General features: G+C 34.0%; 1 protein-coding gene across 1 annotated transcript in view; it reads left to right on the plus strand.

Annotated features, from left to right (window-relative positions):
• The first annotated feature begins 7,212 nt into the window (after window positions 1-7,212).
• The window catches only part of LOC149538198 (cucumisin-like), a 56,641-nt gene continuing 42,540 nt past the window's right edge, over window positions 7,213-21,313 (plus strand). The window contains exons 1-10 of the mRNA XM_089802433.1: window positions 7,213-7,307; window positions 7,548-7,645; window positions 7,848-7,994; window positions 8,364-8,469; window positions 9,975-10,491; window positions 11,331-11,434; window positions 11,550-11,780; window positions 11,873-11,981; window positions 12,137-12,350; window positions 12,456-12,996. Coding sequence (XP_089658559.1) covers window positions 7,219-7,307; window positions 7,548-7,645; window positions 7,848-7,994; window positions 8,364-8,469; window positions 9,975-10,491; window positions 11,331-11,434; window positions 11,550-11,780; window positions 11,873-11,981; window positions 12,137-12,350; window positions 12,456-12,996 — 2,156 coding nt within the window. The 5' untranslated portion in view covers window positions 7,213-7,218. The remainder of the gene's footprint in view (window positions 7,308-7,547; window positions 7,646-7,847; window positions 7,995-8,363; window positions 8,470-9,974; window positions 10,492-11,330; window positions 11,435-11,549; window positions 11,781-11,872; window positions 11,982-12,136; window positions 12,351-12,455; window positions 12,997-21,313) is intronic.

Below are 21,313 nucleotides of genomic sequence, written 5' to 3' on the forward strand. Positions count from 1 at the left end.
TGTCAACCAATGCAGATTTGAAGGATTCTAGAATATTTGCATTTGGTTCAAGAACATCCTACAACCATTTTTGTGATGGTAGTAATGTCATTGTTTGAAAAATCAAACTATTTCAGTCACTGGTTATTAATCTCCTATCACAAACGATTATTAAACTGTTGAAAATAAATTCCCAGCTAATATCAAAAAATAACACAACTACAACTTCACTTATAAAATACGGAAAGAAATGCGCAACACAATGAACACAATATTTTTGGACAAATTGTCCCTAGAAAAACCCCTAAGGGAAAACCAGTTCTACAGATGAGGAATTATATTAAACTTCAGCAAATCAAGAGATACAAAATTCCTTGCCTCTCACTGGCAGAACTCCGACAACCTCCTAATTTCTCCCGCTGATATTCCCCACTGCTATCCCCACGCTAACACTGCGCCCTTGCTAACACTGCAAGACTGTTTGCTAACACTGCAATTTTTTTTCCAAAACTTCTTATCCAAATGACCCAATGACCCCTTTTTATACTACTCCTGTTGGTAAACCAATGACTGAGATTAAATCAAACCAACGGCTGAGATTAAATCAAACCAACGGCTGAGATTAAGACAACTCGACAGCCAATAATAGAATTGGTTGCAAGGTGTGCAAAAGGGAATCTCTAAAATTAGTAATTAATAACCATTTACTAATTCTTGGCAAGTGGACAAACAGCTATCCAAACCACCCATAAATACTACTGCTATTCATAGATAAGGACGAACAACTGTCCAAGCTACCCATAAATACTACTGTTATTTCCAAGTCAGAAATAACCGCTGTCCAACTAACAATAATTAACACTCCCTCTTAGCAAGGGAGCTGTTCTGCATGACACCCATCTTATCTCTGAAGAAGATAAATTTGGCCTTTTCCAAAGCTTTCGTCAGAATGTCTGCTACCTGCTCATCTGTAGGTATGTATTGTAGTCGAACAACTCCCCTTTGTACACAATCTCTGATGAAGTGATATCTGATATCTAAATGTTTAGACCTATCATGAAACACTGGATTCTCAAACAACTTGATGCAACTCTGATTGTCACAATGTATCACAGTAGTCTCAACCTTCTGACCAAACAAGGCTACTAACAACTTTCAAAGCCATATAGCTTCACATGTCGTCATGCTAGCTGCTATCTATTCTGCTTCTGCTGAACTTAGAGCCACAGACTTCTACTTCCTGCTGAACCAAGATACAACTCCTGATCCCAAGCTGAAACAACACCCCGAAGTGCTCCTTTTTTCTGTTGTACTTCCTACCCAATCTGCATCAGTATAGCCTATCAACCTGATACCTTCACCTCGAACATATCTGATCCCATACTCGACTGTACCATGCAATTAACGTAGCACATGCTTAGTTGCTATCCAATGCATTCTCTTTGGTTCAACCATGAACTGACTAAGAGAGTTAACTGCAAATGCTATAACTAGTCTAGTGTTGACCAAATACGTAAGCGAACCAATCAACTATCTATATAAAGTGGGATCTACATCTTTTTCCTTAGATGTATCTACCTTCCTCCAATTCGTGATCATGGGTGTAGACATGGCTTTGCAATCCTCCATCCTGAATTTCTTCAAAATTTCAATGCAATATTTCCCTTGACCAAGGAAAATCTCCCCATCTGTCTGCCACACTTCCATGCCTAGAAAGTAGTGCATAAGTCCTAAATCCTTCATCTTGAACTCTTCTGCAAGGTTCCTCTTGCAATCCACTATGAGCCCTAGTGAACCTGTAAGAAATAGATCATCCACGTAAAGAACAAGAATGAGAATCTCACCCCTAACCATCAAGTAGTAGAGGTTAGCATCTGCTTCACTCTTCACAAAGCCCATTTTCTGCATGTATCAATGCGCTCATACCACGCTCTAGGAGCCTGCTTGAGTCCGTATAATGCTTTCTTCAATTTGCACATGTGGGTCTCTTTGTTGTGCGCTACAAAGCCTTCTGGTTGTTCTATGTATACCTCCTCCTTCAACTCACCATTGAGGAATGCTTTCTTGACATCCATTTGATGGATTTGCCATCCCATCTGTGCTGCAAGTGAGATTACAGCTCGTATAGAAGTATACCTGGCAACTGGAGCAAATGTCTCCTCATAGTCTATTCCCTCCTTCTAAGAGAACCCCTTTGCCACGAACCTAGCCTTGTATTTCTCGATACTACCATCTGCACTGTGCTTTATCTTATAGACCCAGCGTGATCCAACTACAGCCCTATCTGTTGGTCTAGGTACTACCTCCCACATATCATTCTGCATTATTGAAGAATATTCCTCAACCATAGCATCTCGCCATACCTAATGTTCTGCAGCTTCTTGATAGCTAGAAGGCTCACTATCTACCAACTGACTAACTAATGCCACATAGTCATTGAACTTGGCTGGTTGTCTTCGCTGTCTAGTACTCTTCCTAGGAGCTCCCACAAACTCCTGAGTATCCCTTTGTGTATCTAGAACCACATGATTCCTGCTGCCAACTGTAGAGGATGAAATGTCAACCTCTAAGTCTTCTAGATGCATTTCCTGTTGCACCTGTTGCTCCATACTCTGTGAATCTTCACTAACTGAGTCTACACTCGTACTGGTAACTATACTTGAGCTTTGCTGCCCTTGACTTGGTCTTGGAGCTTCTGTTGGTTGCTGTCCTCCATGAACTTGACATCCTGTCTGACAATAATTCTTTTAGTCCCCAGAATGAAAATCCTATATGCCTTTGAGGTCTTACTGTACCCAACAAAGTACCCCCTCTCTGTAGTCTAATCTAACTTTGTACGTGTATCTCCAGGAATATGACAATATGCCAAACTCTCGAATATCCTGAAGTGACTAACATCTGGCTTCTTCCCTAGCACCTTGTGTGGAACTCTATTCTGAATGTAGACTATTGTATTACACGCCTCTACCCATAAGTAACGGAGCATGTCCTGGTCATGTAGCATAGCTCTTGTTGCCTCCGATATAAAATGGTTCTTCCTCTCAGCAACTCCATTCTACTGTGGATTGTAAGGAATAGTCCATTCTCTCTTGATTCCTTCTCTAGTACAAAACTCCTGGAAGACATTTCCTTTGTACTCGCCTCCATTGTCTGACCGAAGAACCTTTATCTTCTTTCTTGTCAAGTTCTCCACAAGAGCCTTGAACTCTTGGAATCGACTGAAAACCTCATCCTTAGTCTTCAAGAAGTATATCCAGGTCTTTCTAGAGAAATCATCAATAAAAGTAACATAGTACTCATATCCTCTGAGAGATTTCGTCGACATTGGTCCACAAACATCTGAATGTACTAGATCAAGAACACCCTTAGATCTGGTGTCACTCCTTGGAAAAGATGCTTTCACAAACTTCCCCAACACACATCCCTTACATACATCGTCATGCTCTATGCTCACCTCTGGAACACCTGTCACGGTATCACGAAGCAATCTAAGTGCTCCATGATGAATATGGCCCATCCTCCTATGCCATAGCTCTCCAAGATCTCTAGGATTATTATTGCTCATATGTTCCTTAGGAGTATCAAACTGCAATCTATAAAGGCGACCACTCCTAACTCCAATAGTTATGGGTGATTTCCAATCCTTGTGCTTAATGAACACATGTGTCCCTCTAAAGAGTACATTATACCCCCTATCCTGAAGAACAAATACAGAAATCAAATTCATACCTAAGTCTGGCACATATAACACATCATGAAGTGGAATTATCTTTCCATTCTCCCTTTGAAACTAAACAGTTCCTTTCCCAACAGGGTTCAGTTTGGACAAGTTTCCCATAGAAATCTGGATGTTGGTGTCCTCCTCCTTGTAATTGGAGAAGTACTCTCTAACTCTTGTCATATGAAATGACGCACCACTATCTATATACCAAACACACTGTGAGGTTGAGCTAACCATACAAGCTATGAGTGCAAACTCATCTTCCATTCTACTGGAGAGTTCTTCTGCACTTGCTGAAGCTGCCACCTGCTTCTTACCCTTCTTCCTCTCTAGGCAATCACTAACATAGTGGCCAAACTCGTGACATCCAAAGCACTTGACCTTAGAAAGGTCCTTCTTCTTCTTTTCACTTTGTGAATTTGATCCTTTGCTAGATCCCTTCTTTTCTTTCCCTTTACCCGCTAGGGCAACGTTCTCTTGTTCCACCTCACTTTTCTGACTCTTGTTGGCCCCATTGACAAGACTTAGTCTAAACTCCTCCTGAGTGAAATCAGTCCATAGTCGATCCCAACTTGGTAAAGCATCTCATCCACTGACAACTTGAACAAAGACACTCCATTGTTTAGTAAACCCATTTAGGGCTATTCTCACTAGCTCATCATCACTAGGGCTATCTCCAACAGCTGCTAACTCATCCTTGACAAGTCTGAGCCTGGTGAGGTAACTTGTGACATCTTCTCCCTGATTCATCCAGGTATTCTTTAGCTTCTCTCTGAGAATCAACTTCCTATTGGTGGTAGCATTTTGGTACAGATTTAGAATGGCGTCCCACATCTTCTTTGTTGTATCTAGCTCTGAGATATGTGGAACAATATGATCCTTGACACCATCAAGGATAATCCTCCTCGCTTTGGAATCTTCCTTCCTATATGCTGCAAGCTGTGTTGCATCCGTTGGTACAGGTACACCACTGGTAGCATAATCCTTGATACCATTCTCTTCCAACAATAAAGAAATTTTGGCCTTCCAGACACCAAAATTTGAGGCACCATCCAATCTATCTTGATCTCTCAAACCAGCTAAAGCCATCTCAAGGGTTTAAAGCAATAATAAATCTAAAAAGATCAAAATTTCTTTCCTAGGGAAAAACTCTTCTACCTTTAACAATGCTCTGATACCATGTGAAAAATCAAACTATTTCAGTCACTGATTATTAATCTCCTATCACAAACGATTATTAAATTGCTGAAAATAAATTCTCAGCTAATATCAAAAAATAACACAATTGCAACTTCACTTATAAAATACAGAAAGAAATGTGCAACACAATGAACACAATATTTTTGGACAAATTGTCCCTAGAAAAACCCCTAAGGGAAAACCAGTTCTATAGATGAGGAATTATATTAAACTTCAGCAAATCAAGAGATACAAAATTCCTTACCTCTCACTGGCAAAACTCCGACAACCTCCTAATTTCTCCTGCTGATATTCCCCACTGCTATCCCCATGCTAACACTGCACTCTTGCTAACACTGCAAGACTGTTTGCTAACACTGCAAACTTTTTTCCAAAACTTCTTATCCAAATGACCCAATGGCCCCTTTTTATACTACTCCTATTGGTAAACCAACGATCAAGATTAAATCAAACCAACGGTTGAGATTAAGACAACTCGACAACCAATAATAGAATTGGTTGCAAGGTGTCCAAAAGGGAATCTCTAAAATTAGTAAATAATAACCATTTACTAATTCTTGGCAAGTGGACAAACAGCTGTCCAAACCACCCATAAATACTATTGCTATTCATAGATAAGAACGAACAGCTGTCCAAGCTACCCATAAATACTACTGCTATTTCTAGGTCAGAAATAACAGTTGTCCAACTAACAATAATTAACAATTGTAATGACCAAGAATCTAGTGTTTCATGCCAAATTGAAGCACATTGAAATCTGCCAGATACACTTCATTTATATTTGATTTACAATGGTATAGTAGATTTATAGCTTTTCCCAACCTCTGAGCAAGTTGTTGATATCTTCACCAAAGCTCTCACTACAACCAATTTTACTACAGTGAGGAATTAGCTCAAACTCATTCTCATTGTTCATGCAAGGGAAGATTGAAGACATGCATGTGTTCATGCATGTCAATATCACTACATCATTGGTTTGTTTCTAGATTGTTTTATTTATCTCACGCACAATAAACTACATGTATGGAGTTAGTTATATAGGCACCAATATTTTGTTCTTTTAAATTAGATTGCATAATAGTTAGCTATGTAGGCACCAATATTTTGTTCTTTTAAATTAGATTACATAATATGTAGAATGGTGGTTATCATGTATGCCCCTTGCATTGTAGTCTCTAGAATTTTTATGTAGTCAAGACTTAGTATATAATGACCAACACGTCTACCACTAAAGCTTCTTTACAATCTTATGCCAATCTTTAATTTTTTTCTATATTTTCGTATTCTCAAATCTAATTAACAGAAATGAAAGCTTTCTACAAAACTCACAATTTCCTTTCCAATTAATTAAAACCTAAGCTAATTATCTAAAAATAAATAAAGAAAAATGTTTGATTAAAGATACCACTATAAATCCAAGCAGGAACTCAAAATATTTACCACCAAGAGATGTTTGATAGTAAATAAGATTTCAGAACAGTACATTTATTACATAGGATATTCTCCAATAGTTTGACTCCAGAAAGTAGACAAACACGTTGAGGTGAAAAGGACTCACGAAAGGGTTCAAGCATCTGAAACAAAGAGAGAGAAAGACAACAATTAAACACTGAAATTGAAGTTATTTTTATGGTTCAGCTTACCATATTATATATTTTCTATATTATATGTATGGCCACCATTTCTCTTCGAAAGTGACAATCCATCATTTCTTATGGGCTTGACAACAAACGTAATTTTCTATGAAAAAGAACAATAAATTTATTTTCATCGTTTTTTATATAATAAAATATTGTCTTAATTTTTTAACTTCACTATGTATGCTTTGAATCCTCGCTTGTTTATATGTGCTTATCTTATTACAGATGTGATCTTATGTTTGGATTGATAAGGTTTTCTTGGATGCCTTTAATGTAATGTTACGCTCTACTTATTCAATGAATCCGATTGTCTTTTTCGTTTTAGTTTCCAATCACAGAAGATTGAATTACGACAGTAAAGGTCGGAGTTAACAGAGAACTACAGCTAACAAAGACCTCAATAAATGAGGAAACATTTCGCTACAATCTTGTAGGAGAGTTTTTATTGATGCAAAAATAAGTATTTCAATGGCAGCTCCGCGAAAGAATTATTTTCTTCTCTTGGTGTTTTTAGTTTTTATAACGTTGGATGTTCAAAACCTCTGGACAGCTGCATCTGAAGAGCTAGATACGAAGGTATTTATTCACTATAATCATTATCATTAACTTTAACTAAAACTAGAGCATGTCAATAATGTAACATTTTATTTTCTGTCAAAGAAGCTTTATGTAGTTTACATGGGCGCTACCCAATCAAATGGTGATGAGAATTTTCAAGAAACAGCCACTTCTGGGTATCTTGGAATGCTTGAATCCGTATATGGAAGGTTATTATATGTTAACTATAATCTACTTTCTTTTCTGGGTCAGTCTTAAAAATTTAACTATCAATCACATGAGTTTTGGAATTATATATATATATATATATATATATATATATATATATATATATATATATATATATATATATATATATATATATATATATATATATATATATATATATATATATATAGGTGTTATAAAAGGATAAGTTATGTCTGATTTAATTGTTGTATTGGTGACAGCAAAGTGGGAGCAAAGGAGTCTTTGAGGAATAGTTATGGGAAGAGCTTTCTTGGGTTTGCAGCTATGCTTTCTCCATCACATGCCCAACAACTCTCAAGTAAACTAGATAATGTTTGAAAGAAAATATTTGTGTCAAGTGATTTAAACTTTATGCACTGAGGCTTGATTCCTAGACTAAAAGTATTAAATAGTCAAAATCGACTTATAGTTTTCAACTTCATTTTTTCTTAGTATGTGATGTTTAAGGATTACCTTTCTTAAGAACTGTTTATATAGATTTATTTACTGTTGAATTATAGATATGGATGGCGTTGTCTCTGTGTTTGAGAGCAAGAAGCTGATACCCTTAACAACTAGATCATGGGATTTTATTGGTTTTCCTGCATCTTCTCAAACCAATAATTTGGAGTACCAGAGCGATATCATCATTGGAATTTTGGACACAGGTAAACACGTGAGATGAACAATGTTTAAGCTTAAAATGTTTTTCTAAAGTCTACTTTTTTGTTTTAATTTTAGGTGAGACTTTTTAGTCCTAAGTACTGTGTTATTAAAACTAGATTTTCTTGTGAACTCTTTAGATATTGGTAGACATTAAACAATCTAATTTGTTCCGAAAGGTTGATACAATGTAAAAGCAATACCGGAGTAATACTAGAATAAAAATAATATTCTTTGATTTCAACAGCCAAACAACTATTTTACAAGACTCCGAGCTGTAATATTTTCTTTCTATTAGTTAGAAACACGCTGAAAGATAAACAGCAATTCTAGAATGGTTTGATCATTAATTTTACATGGTTGGTCTGTTGTAGGAATATGGCCTGAGTCAGAGAGTTTTGTCGACACAGGATTTGGTCCCGTTCCCTCCAAATGGAGAGGTGGCTGCAACACAACATCAGATTTCCCTGCTTGCAACAAGTTAGACTCATTCCTGCTTCTTGATTTTATGACCAATATGTTCAATTAATATTTTCTTTTATGATCAATATATTGAATTAATATTACTGGAGGCTTGTGAAATGAATTGTAAGACAATGAGTTAATATCAATATTATTGTAGGTTACATGCTTATCTTGGGTGGGATTGATTTTTTTTGGTTTATGTCTTCTTATCTAAAATAAAGAGTCTCTATCTTTCTATTGTTTTGCCTCCTTGTTTCGATTAATTATAGATATGAATTCGGACCCTTCTGCTTTAATTAATCAGAACAAAGTGGCAAATCAATAGAACTAACAGCCTGTTCACCTCTTTCACACCTACCCGTTGGCTTACCAACAACAAGACCACTGCCCCTTTGGAATACCACTGCCCATTTGGAGTAGACAAAAATATCCTACAAATTTTAAAATTTGTATTATAATTTGATCAGAAAACTACAAATCATATGTTCCATCTTTTCCCTATATTTAATCTTGTTTGAATAAATTTTAATCTTTCTTTTATTTCAAAACTTTACTTAATAAAACAAAAGAATTAAAACAAAATATTGACCAATGCTTTCATTTCAATCTTGAATGAGAGATATTAGCTGGGGTGATCTTCAACTTTAAAAACAAGAAGCTTTAAAATCTTTTCCCACTAGCCTCCCATTCTTTCGCTGATAGTTTTGACTCTGACATTTTATGATGCCTTTCTCTCAACAGCTCTGAAATCTTCTGCAGCTACCGTACCATGATTTCTGACACAGGACCTCATTTTTCACTTTGATTGGAACAATTAAAAGTCACACAATCTTCTGTGTTTAATTTGACATGAAACAACAAAATTTTGCAACCCTCATTATCTGTAGCACTCCATTTTTTATCTTTCCAGCAATCATTTGAAGTAGCTTTCAATCACACTTCTAGCAAGAGCAGAAATTTGCTCGCATTATTTTTGTATACATTTTTTCAATCACACTGTTAGCAAGAGCAGAATTTGTTGGAATGTATAATTTTTTTCTTAAATGAAATGTAAGAATATAATAGAGGATTCTAAAAATTCTTGGATTCACGAATAAGATTAGGTAAAGTTCTAAAAGTCATTTATTTTAGATAGTTCTAGAAATGTCTATTTGTCTGTTAATTTAGATGTTTCCAGAAATAATCAAAAACCCCTATAAATAGAGGCATCTTGTACCACAGCACATTGAATATTTTTTCATTTTAATTTATTTTATCCATCTACCTTTCACAAAATGTATTAGAATTGTCCTAAAATTTTACAGAAATTTCCTAATTTTATAATATTATTTCAATAACTTTGATTTGTTACTATTTTACAATGCTTTCTTATATATGTTTAAGCTAAAAAGTTTCACCTCCTTAAAACAAACAAAATAAATTAGAGTTTTTCCCATGTTTAATATGAATAAATCTATATATAAATTTTCTTTAATACATTGGAAAACTTATTCTAACTATTTAGTACGTTGAATTTGCAGAAAACTTGTTGGGGCAAAGTTCTATCGTAGTTTCTCCAATGACTATCCGGAAGGAGATTTCTTGTCCCCAAGAGATGGACAGGGCCATGGAACGCACACGTCCTCTACATGTGCTGGAAATTTTGTTAAAAATGCAAGTTTATATGGTATTGCTCAAGGAGACAGTAGAGGTGGAGTCCCTGGTGCAAGGGTTGCTATGTACAAGGTTTGTTGGGCTGATGGTTGTTCTGAAGCAGATATTCTTGCAGCTTTTGATGATGCCATTTATGATAGAGTGGACGTTCTTTCTGTATCACTTGGCATTGGTCATGATCTCAACTACTTTGAAGATGTCATTGCTATTGGAGCATTTCATGCTATGCAAAGGGGAATTCTCGTAGCAAATTCAGCTGGAAATTCGGGACCTCGCAGGGAATCTGTTCTAAATACTTCTCCCTGGTCTCTATCTGTCGCAGCAAGTACCATAGATCGCAGTTTCGACACAGAAATTCTTCTGGGAAACAACATTTCCATACAGGTAGGAGTTGATTTTAAATTTCTTGTATAAGAAAACAATATTTTTGACAGATGGAATTAAGCACTTTTGGTGAAACATAACATTTATTATAATGAGAAATTAATGTTTTTACCTAACAATCATTTGATTGTTACAATTAGAGTGTGGCTTCTGGATCAGATTGTGTTAACATTATTACATTTATTATTATTATGAAAAATTAATGTTTTTATCTAGCAACTATTTGATTGTTACAATTACAGTGTGGTTTTTGGATTAGATTGTGTTAACATTATTAACTTTATTAGAAATTAATGTTTTCACAGAACAACTATTTGATTGCTGCAATTACATATTATTTATATAAAATATTCATTATATATAATATTTATATATTATTATTTATTCATTTGATCATATGCGCATATTCTCACTCACACACATATTTGAGCACATAATTAAAATATAAGTATATATTCATAAGGATACATGTGTACTTATACACATGTATATGTGAATATCTGGATGCAATCACACACACACGCATATATATATATATATATATATATATATTTGTGAATAGTATGTCTCCTTTGCGGGTCCTCTTTTCTATTATTCTATTTGATTTTTATTATTTTTTTGATTTTATTTCAATTCTTGGTGGGTGTGCAATATCTTTTGAATCAAACATTAATGACAAAAGTCTTAACACAATCTAATCCAGAGCCATGCATTGTAATTGCAACTACTGAATTGTGGAAATTTAATCTTTATTGTTAGCAATTAAAGTCAATCATAGTAACATCAGCTTGACTCTAAACAACTGAATTAACTGCATTAACTTAAATAATGTTCTACAGGGCATTTCCATAAACACATATTCGATGGAGCAAGAATGGTATCCTTTGGTATATGGAGGGGATGTTGCTAATGTTTCTGGAGGTTTCACATCAGATAACTCTAGGTAACAAATGAAACATAAATGGCTAATAAAGACATAAAAATATAAAATACAATTATTTACTTCATTATGGCTTCTATCAGAGTTCTGAATTTTGTTGTTTCTATGAAATCTTCAGTGCCTGTCAATTGGATTCTTTGGATCAAGCAAAAGTGAAAGGGAAGATAGTAGTCTGCTATTTACAAATCAGTACTACTCTTCCAGATTATTCAGTATTTCTAGCTGGCGGTGCAGGTGTTATCATAATTTATGATAAGGATAATGACACAGCATACACATGGTTAAATCCCGCGGCTATAGTATCTACTAAGAATGGGCTAGCCGTGTTGTCTTACATTAATTCAACCAGGTAAGTTGCATCAAATTTGTAATTTGAGAATGAAGATTAATATACGGTGACCTATGTGAAACTAGTAATTATTAATTTTATTTACAAATCAGCTCTCCAGTTGCAAACATTCATAAAACTACAACTCCAAAAGCACCTGCTCCAATAGTTGCTTCTTTCTCCTCCAGAGGCTACAATCCAATCACACTGGACATTCTCAAGGTATCTATTTTTTTTTCTTTCTCAAGGACAAAATTTTAATTACAAACAAAGTAAATTTTTTTGTTTCTCTCTACCCTAAAAACTTTTGGAAGCTCCGTTTTAGACTAGATTTCTTCAATGGAATGTAATACGATATAATGGATATGTATTATCAGCCGGACATCACTGCACCAGGGGTGAACATTCTGGCATCTTGGGCAAAAAATATATCTCTGACTGGTTATCCAGAAGACACAAGGGCTTCTGATTTTAATATAATATCAGGAACATCAATGTCATGCCCTCATGCTGCAGGGGCTGCAGGATTTGTTAAGTCTTATCATACTAATTGGTCGGCTCCTGCGATTAAATCAGCTCTTATGACTACAGGTATTTCATGATCATTCGAATGTCTCTCTACTAAATAAGGAGCTTTTCAGTTACAATTAGTTCTGGCAAAAGAAAATCAATTAACAGTCTTCACTTGTGATGCAGCATTTGTAATGGATGAAACATTGCCTGGGAATGCGGATGCAGAATTTGGGTATGGGACTGGCCAGATCAATCCAATGAAGGCAGTCGATCCAGGGCTTGTTTATGACACAGATGTAGATGATTACATTGATATGCTTTGCAGGGAAGGTTACAATGATACCAGCTTGCGTTTGGTGACAGGAGACTCGAGCAGTTGTGAGCTTATCAAACCGTCTAAAAATGGTGCACGAGAACTAAACTACCCTACAATAATGGTTTTCACTTCCCCCGGAAAGAATTTTCAGGCTGTATTTCCTAGAACCGTTACCAATGTAGGAAGTGCAGAAAGTGAATACAAGGCCACTGTAAGTGCACCATCTGTAATCAATGTGACAGTGGAACCGGAGACATTATCATTTTCCTCTCTAAACCAGAAGCTCTCATATAATGTTACGATTGAAGGTGGGTCACTAGATAACGACACATTGCTTTCAGGGGCCTTAACATGGAGCTACGGGAACTACGCTGTGAGAAGTCCGATCACTGTGTATGCTCTTTCAACGTAATGTAGCTTTTGATTTGAGTTCATAATAATATGCCAGTTTATTTTGTGGCGACAAATATATCTGGCTATAGTTTGTTGAACTTATTTGAATTTCGCCTTAGAAAGGAACAGTATAATTAGCACTTTCATTTTTTAAGGGTGAAAGGGTTAAAGTTGATAGTCTTGTATACTATTGATTATGTTATTTATTATCTCTTTTTTTTTTGTTCTTTTATATATCATTTTTTCTTTATCTTATTATTTTTTCTATTGTGATTGTGTGATAAAATAGGAAAAATCATAGAGAATAATGAGTGAGTACATAATGATCTAAAAGTAAAACTGGTTATCTTGAGAAAAATAAGTGCATATCTCCAATTTAAGATCTACTTCAAATAGATGTTGAGACTGATTTCACTACATTTTTTTGGAAGTAAATAAAACATGTATGTTCTAGATGCATGACCCTTATCCAAATTTAAAATGATGAAAGTCAACATAAGTGTCCTTCTACTTGTATTTCTACAATCCTTAACTATTGAATACACATTATGAGGTATGCTTCTTTTTGTCCCACTCCTTGCACACCCCCTATCCTCCTCCTTCTTATTCTTTTCCTTATGCTCTTTATTTTTCTTCTTCCACTTCATCTTCCTCTTCTCCTCTTTCTTGGGCTTCTCCTTCTCCTTGCTCTTTCCTCTTTATTCTTCATCATCATGTAAGACTAAGTCTCTACAACCAAATAATTTTAATCTACAAAAATAAAAAAATGCCATTGCGTAATCAGTATGAAATATTTATAACATGAAAGTTATATATTTTTCACATATATAGATGGAAAATACTAATTGTGGTGTGAAATTTATGAAAATGACTATTTTTTAATCATTAAATATTTTGATTTACTCAAGTGATTTATCTTAATACATGTTATTACAGTGTATGTATTAATTTTAGAAAAATTAAAATATTTTATTAAACTATGATTATTTATAACTAATCAAATATGGATATATATGTATGTGTCTATATGTATATGTGTGTGTGTGTGTGTGTGTGTGTGTGTGTGTGTGTGTGTGTGTGTGTGTGTGTGCATGCGCGTGTGTACACACACATACACATCTAACTCCATCTTTAAATTTACCTCTCTCTTCTTCACGCCCACTTTATATCTAGACAAATATTTCTCCTCTTTGTAGACCTTTATATTTATATATCTTTTCCCTTTTTCCTTATCGCTATATATTTATATCTCTCCATAATTTCTTCCCTGTACACTCCTACATCCCTCTCTACCCCTCTCTATATCACCATTTTCTTACATATCATCCTCCCTCCTTCCCTCTCAATTTTGTATACCATTTTTTATTCATTTCTCCCTCTACATCTCTCCTTATTCTTCCCACTCTTTTTCTCCTCCTATATGTTGCCTATGTCTATATGGCTATTTATATCCTCACATTATCTCACCATTACCCTGTCCTTCTCTATTTCAGACTAAACATATTTCTCTCTATTTGTCTGTATGTAGCTCCCTCTCAACCTATCTCTATATCACCTTATATATCTACCTAGTCACACTCTATCTCACCATTTGTATCTTGCTAGCGCTCTTTACATCACTATTCATTCCCTAATGGACATTCTCTTCTATATGTGGACCTAAGTCCTTCTCATGTACCAATAGACACTGTCTTTTGTATTTATGATGCACTCAATCACATTAAATATCATATAACATACCAATCAATAAAGTTATTGCATGACATCAGTTGTAATTTTAAAATAAAAACTACTTTCTAACTTTTTTTTATAAATAATTACATGACACATATAATATATATTTTACATTCTAAATTGATAAGCATATTTACAAATTGAACATTAAGAAAAAATAAAAAAAAATTTAATAAATTTACAAATTGCACAAAGTCATGAATTATCTTTTCTTTGAATTATATATAAATAGGTTTTCACTGCTATCATTTGTCCTAATTATTAACTAGTTACACTTATGACCATTTTTTGTTAACATTTTTCTTAGATTACAAATCTATAGGTACACACCTAGCTATTTTTACTAATCCTTCAATTCACTCCCCTCCTTCTTGAATATTAAATAGGTTATAATCAACGAGTCTTCTCATGCCTTTCAAAAAAAAAATGCAATTCATCAAATTGACCATATCAATATTAGTATTCAACATGGTTAGACATTAATTTTAATTTTGATATTGCATACTTTTAACAATAATTATTATTCGTCAAGGAAGAAAATTAGGGGAAGAGACAAGGATACTCCTGCTCCAAGTAAAGTTCCCTGCAGGAAAAGCCCTAGGGGTCATGTGTCCAAAATAGCTAGTTAGGGGGAAGAAGAGTACAATGAGGAAGGAGAAGATATGGATACGGAGGATGAGAAAAAGGAGGAGGATGTAGAGATTACAAAGGAGCCAACTGCTAACCCCAAAAAGAAGAAGAAGAGGAATAAATAGGAGGACATGCCTCTAGAGGGGAAAAATTATATGGCTCCAAAGAACTCTATGCCCCCTCCCCTTCCCATTCCCCCACAAGAGTAGGTAAAGGAGAATATGGAGGAGGGAAGTGGTGAGGTTGTCATAAAAGATAGGCATATGGCTTGGAGAAATTTCAATTCCAGAATCTCAAAAATGGGGATTGTGAGAGAAATTATGAATCCTCAAATCCTTGAAGAAAAAGAGGACAAGATCGCATTGGAAGAACTAATATCACTAGTGTTGGTGGCCATCATAGACAATGCGAGGGAAGGGGGCATGAATTTTCTCAATAATGCCAAAAACAACATGATTGAAAACTTTTAATCTATTAAATGGCTTTGTCATGAGTTGGAGGAGGTAAAAGATAGAATGGGATAGATGGAAAGCCAAGGGAAGAGGAATGAGCAAGGGATCCTGACAGACCAGGGGGACTGAATAAGGTTGGTTGAAAAAAGGATGCAAAATTTGGAGAATTACAACTATAACATGGCTAATCAGATGCTCACTATTCTAAATTCTCTCAGTGAAAACATTGTCAATCTTAGTGGTAAGCTAAAAGCCAGGGATTTTGTCGTGGAGAAGGATGAGAAGGACAACATTGAAGATAGGATGGAAGAGGACACCATAATGGACATAACCCAAAGCCACTTAGATCATACTTGTAAAAAAAGCCACGAGCTCATGGCAGAGGAGAATCAAAGAGCCTATGAAGTGGCAGAGACTATCTAGGACCTCGAAAGGAAGGTGGGGGAGTAAGTGAGAATTTTCAAGTTTCGTCCTTGGTTTCTATAGCCTCTGTATTTCTTTGTCATTTTGGCTTTTCGCCTTTTTTTTTTTTGTTTTGGCCTTTATGTTGGCTATTGTTCTGTTGCTAGGCTCATTTTGTTAATTTGCAGCCCTTTGTTATGTAATAACTTTTGGGTTTCAAGATCCCTATAAAACCTATTTTTCTTAATTTAAATTATTATTTTTATGCTAAGTAAAATATAAAATAATTTCTAACTATAGAATATTTAAATATATGTTTACAATTAAAATAAATATATTTATAAAATAAATATAATATGTTATGTAACATGTAAAAAGCTAATTATTTTAACTATCACTTTTAATAAAAAATAAATTGTGAAAATCTTAGATTAGAGCAACTTGGTCCAGGCATCTAAATTCTCAAAGGTGGGCATCAAATTTTTGTCATATTAAGAAGCACTATTGCACTATTTCTTTCTTCCATAGCAGTGATTTTTCCTTACAATATGGAAACGAACTCCCCCTTATCTAGCGACGATTTTGATACTTAAGAGTAGCAAACTGGTCATTTAGTCAGGCTTAAAATTGCTTCAAGGGATGAACGGAATCTTTTGGAAAGTGAATTTTCTCTATATTGGGAACGAATTCAATACATGACAGTGATTTTGTCTTATCCATAAGACGCTCAACTACCTTACTTGTGGCAATAGGGTTTTGAGAAGGGAGGATAAATAATCAACTAAAGGTGGAAATTTTGTTCCTTTCAAAAACAATCTGTGGGGTCGAAGAAAACTCTGTTGTGTCTCATTCCTAGGGATGATGGAAGATCATCACTACCTGGCAATAGTAGAACATGCAAAATCAAACTCTATGAATATAAGAAATCAAGCCTTCTTCTTCAATGGCTGGTATTAGGGAAATATATAGGTTTTATAATTATTTCATGAGCTTGTAGGGATAGCAAAATGGCATGTCAGAGCCCACATAATACCAAGATTATTGTGGATTAAGGCATTAAAAGAAACATATAATCAATGTGGTCTGCCACCATTTTCAAAACTTTTTTCCTACGATATCCAGTTTGCGACTTTGATTCTTTCCAACTTTTTCACAAAAACCATGAAATCCCTGCAACTGTTGTCATTTATCTTAAACCCTGACCAAACATAGAAATATTTTCCAAATTCGCAACCGATTTCTGCCATTTATAAGGGTTTCTACCAATTATCATTTTCCAGTTTTATGGCATCCAAAAATGTCGGATTGGCATAACAATCCAATGTTTGTATGTTGCAATCTCTTCACTGACCACCGCTGACCATTTTCAACCACACCATTAGAAATAGAAGCTACTATGCCATCTAGCATAGTCCACTACTACCCACATCAATATTATTCACATGAATGTCGATTAAATGTCGATTAGATCTAGCATAGTCTACTATTACAAACATCAAAAGGATGCATGGCAAGATAGTTTTTCATAATAAATAATTAATTAAAAATTTGTAACATAGTTATATTTGAATTTTCATCTAATTATTTAATTTAAGAAACTATCTATTCAACTTCCATTTTATGCTTGTATAGACATTTCTCATTTTGTCCACATTTGTAAGTGAAATCACAATACAGATTTGGAGATCTTGTCACCATTTGTGATAGACATGGGAAAAAGAGGATCCCGGCAGCATTTATGACTAATAGGAAGAGTGGAATATCCTATCACCCATTGTGACAAAGAAATCTTGCCACCATTTATGACATACCTCCTAAATATAAAATTGTTCAAAGGAAATGGTAAGTTGTTTAAGAAGACCTTGTTGTAGCTGAAGATGAGTAATGTTATAAAAGAGGAACCTGTAGTCATGGCCACTAAAATGAAATGGTTCGAAGGAGTTTCATAAGCACTAGTGATAATGGGCTACTAGAAGTTTTGAGATTTTTACCTACATATTATAGAATCTTCTAGTACAATTTAGCACAATTCAACAATACCCACAACAAAATTATTGATATGGGTATTGAATGTATTATTGTAGATTTCTAAATTGTTCAAACTCATCTATAAATAAGGTTATAGTGTAAAGATACAACTATCAGATCTTTCTTTGATCATTGTAGATCATAGTGGAAGTCCAATGTTGTAGTATTCTAAATATTTTTAATAAAATTCAATTAAATTAATCAATGAAGATAATGTATTGTAGACTGGTTTAGAAAATCTATATTTTTTCTTATTATTTTTATATTAGTTTTTATGTTTAGTTCTACTCCATCCACCTCCTACTAAATAAATATTAGCTCACAATATATGAGATCAAAATAGACCAACATATTTCTATAAAGAATAATTTATTATTTAATGTATATTTTTGTCTCTAAAGCATACATTTGAGAATGATATCTTTGTTAAATTTGTTTGAATTTTGGGCAACATGACCATTGTAGATATTTTTAAAAATACAATTTTATTGTTGTCTTTTTATCCTCTCTGTCTACTAAATTTACCATTTAATATCTAACTTTTTTTGTTGTCTAATCATTCAAAAATGTTTGTCAAATAAAATGATGTATGAAGTGGCTAATTATCATTGTAGATTGTTATTGTCTATATCTTATGGGTCTGACTAAGACTCTTTGTGTGACTTCCATAAATTTTGGAGAGCATCGCAATCTCCTCTACATGTATTTCCAACTAAAGAAACTTGTGTTCAATTTATGTCTTCATCACAATTTTCTCTTCCTAATGGTGGTTTACTATTGTACAAATTGCTCTTCTATAAATATTGTAATCATTGAATAATCAAATATCTAATTCCCACCTAGTTTTATTTATTTCTTGTATTCTTGCAAAGGTAGTTGTCCACTTTTCTAAGCTAGATGTATTATTTATATTTGAGCATTAGCTACAAAATTTTGCATGTTCTTCGAGAATAGGAACCAGGAAAGAAAGTTAAAAAAATTGAAGCCACAATATATTAGAGCTTGAAGGAAGGGATTTTTTACCCTTTTATCTTCCTATGTCATATATTTATTTTCAATGGAGGCCACATATTCTAATTAATCCCACAAGTAGAGGCTTTTATTGACCAAAATCTTGACGGTAAAACTTTAATCAAAAAATGCATCTTGCAATAGGCCAAGGTAATGCTCTCATTATATGGGACTTGCATTCATACCTCTATAGTGACACTATGTTAGTCAACCTATTATGCCTCTTTATTCAATATTTTTGAAGGGGTTTCAATAGTTCATGTTGATGCTTATTTGGTCCATATTTGATTAGATTTATATAAAATTGACACTTGTGTTTTGCACTAGGAAATTAGTCTTGGATGGTTAAGTAGTATCATTAGCATCACTCATACAAATCCATGCATCATTTTGATCCTCCAATAATATATGTTTTATCTTTCCTTTTTGTCTTATGAATCTTTGATTAATAGATGTTTTTCCTTTTTTTTCCATCTTCTTATTATTTGGGTAGGGTTTTTGTTAGTACTTGTACAGATTGATCCTCAACTTTATCTTATTTTTAGAGGGGTCCTTTATTTTGGCACTATGGCAGTACTATCAATCAAGAGATGTCCACACTTTTATTTATTGCAAGAGAATTTATTTTACATCTTTATTACTGTAGATTTTGAGGATTTTTATTCCCACTAGGTTTTTGCATCAATTATTCTCTATAAATTATGGATCTAAATATGATTCTTTCCTCTATCTCCTTTGTAAATTTTGGATCTAATTGCAATCTTGTGTGTAGCTTGTTATCTTTAAATTTATGCCCCACTAAGGGAAAGTTAAATCAATTATTTTCTTCAAAATAATATTGTGTGTGGCTTGTTACCTTTGCATTTATGACTTGTAATCAATTTATGTTTTGAAAATAAATTTTTTCACTAATAGTGGTTTACTATTGCATAAATTATAATTCTATGAAATTTTAATCATTCAATAATATGAGATATAATTCCATTAGCATATCTTCTTATTTTTTCTATTCTTCTAAAGATAGTTTTCTTCTTTTCCTAACTAGATCTGTTATGTTGTAGTATTAGCTAATAAAAATACACTAGTCTATGTCTGGAGAAGGTTGTCATTGTCAATGACCTAAAAATCAATACATGTAATGTTATTTTTTTCTTTGATTATTAACATAAATCATTATATTAATATCTAAATTAATTTAAATTTTTGGGAGAATTATGCTTTCCAAAATAACCATATCAAACCCAACCAGAGTTCAATACCACCATTGATACAAGATACCCCTTGATACATAACTATGTCATGTGAACAAAGAGGAGATACATTTAAATCCAACACACATTTTCAAAAAAGAAATCCACATCAGAGTCTATGCGAAAAAATTACCACTTCAGAGAGGGTATGATCCAAAACCTAAGAGAAAACACCCATGTCAACATTACTTAAACCAAAGATCTGAATCCTTCTCTTTGTAGTTTAGGACTACGTGGAGATCATCAAAGACTCTATTGTATGAACCTCAAGAGGCCTTGGATTCCACACCAAATTATCTTGTGACCTTAGTTAATAAGAAAAGGAGCCAAGTTCCTATTTTCTTCCTCATTGATGACATCATGAGTAAATACAGTTCCAGAGCCCCAAAATCTAAAAGGACTAAAAGTTCAGCCAAGATAGTGTTTGACCAAGACATGGGCAACCATATTGCTAAGGTGGTGACTTATAACCCAAAAGATTATACTAGTACATTAGACCTGAGTAATTTTGAGATTACTCACACCAATTTTGGGGTGATTAACTGAGAAAAAAAGGAGCATTGGGTAGAATCATCCACAAAACAATTTTTTCTATAATTACAAAAGGATGGCATTGAGAAGAAGAGACTGAAGGCAGAAATCCATACGATGGAAGAGTACATAAGATCATTAAAGGGGAAAAGTACTACAAATGATAGTTCATCTTGGCTCACATTTGATCCCAACACACCTAAAAATCAATAGCTAATGGATGATTTGAGCAAGGGGAAGGACATAATTTTTGTCATCCATAATTGGATTGATTGTGTGATAAATATGCTTACT

The sequence above is a fragment of the Cupressus sempervirens genome, chromosome 9 (genome assembly GCF_028749045.1).
Source record: "Cupressus sempervirens isolate cs-2001-9-10 chromosome 9, ASM2874904v1, whole genome shotgun sequence".
Lineage (NCBI taxonomy): Eukaryota > Viridiplantae > Streptophyta > Pinopsida > Cupressales > Cupressaceae > Cupressus > Cupressus sempervirens.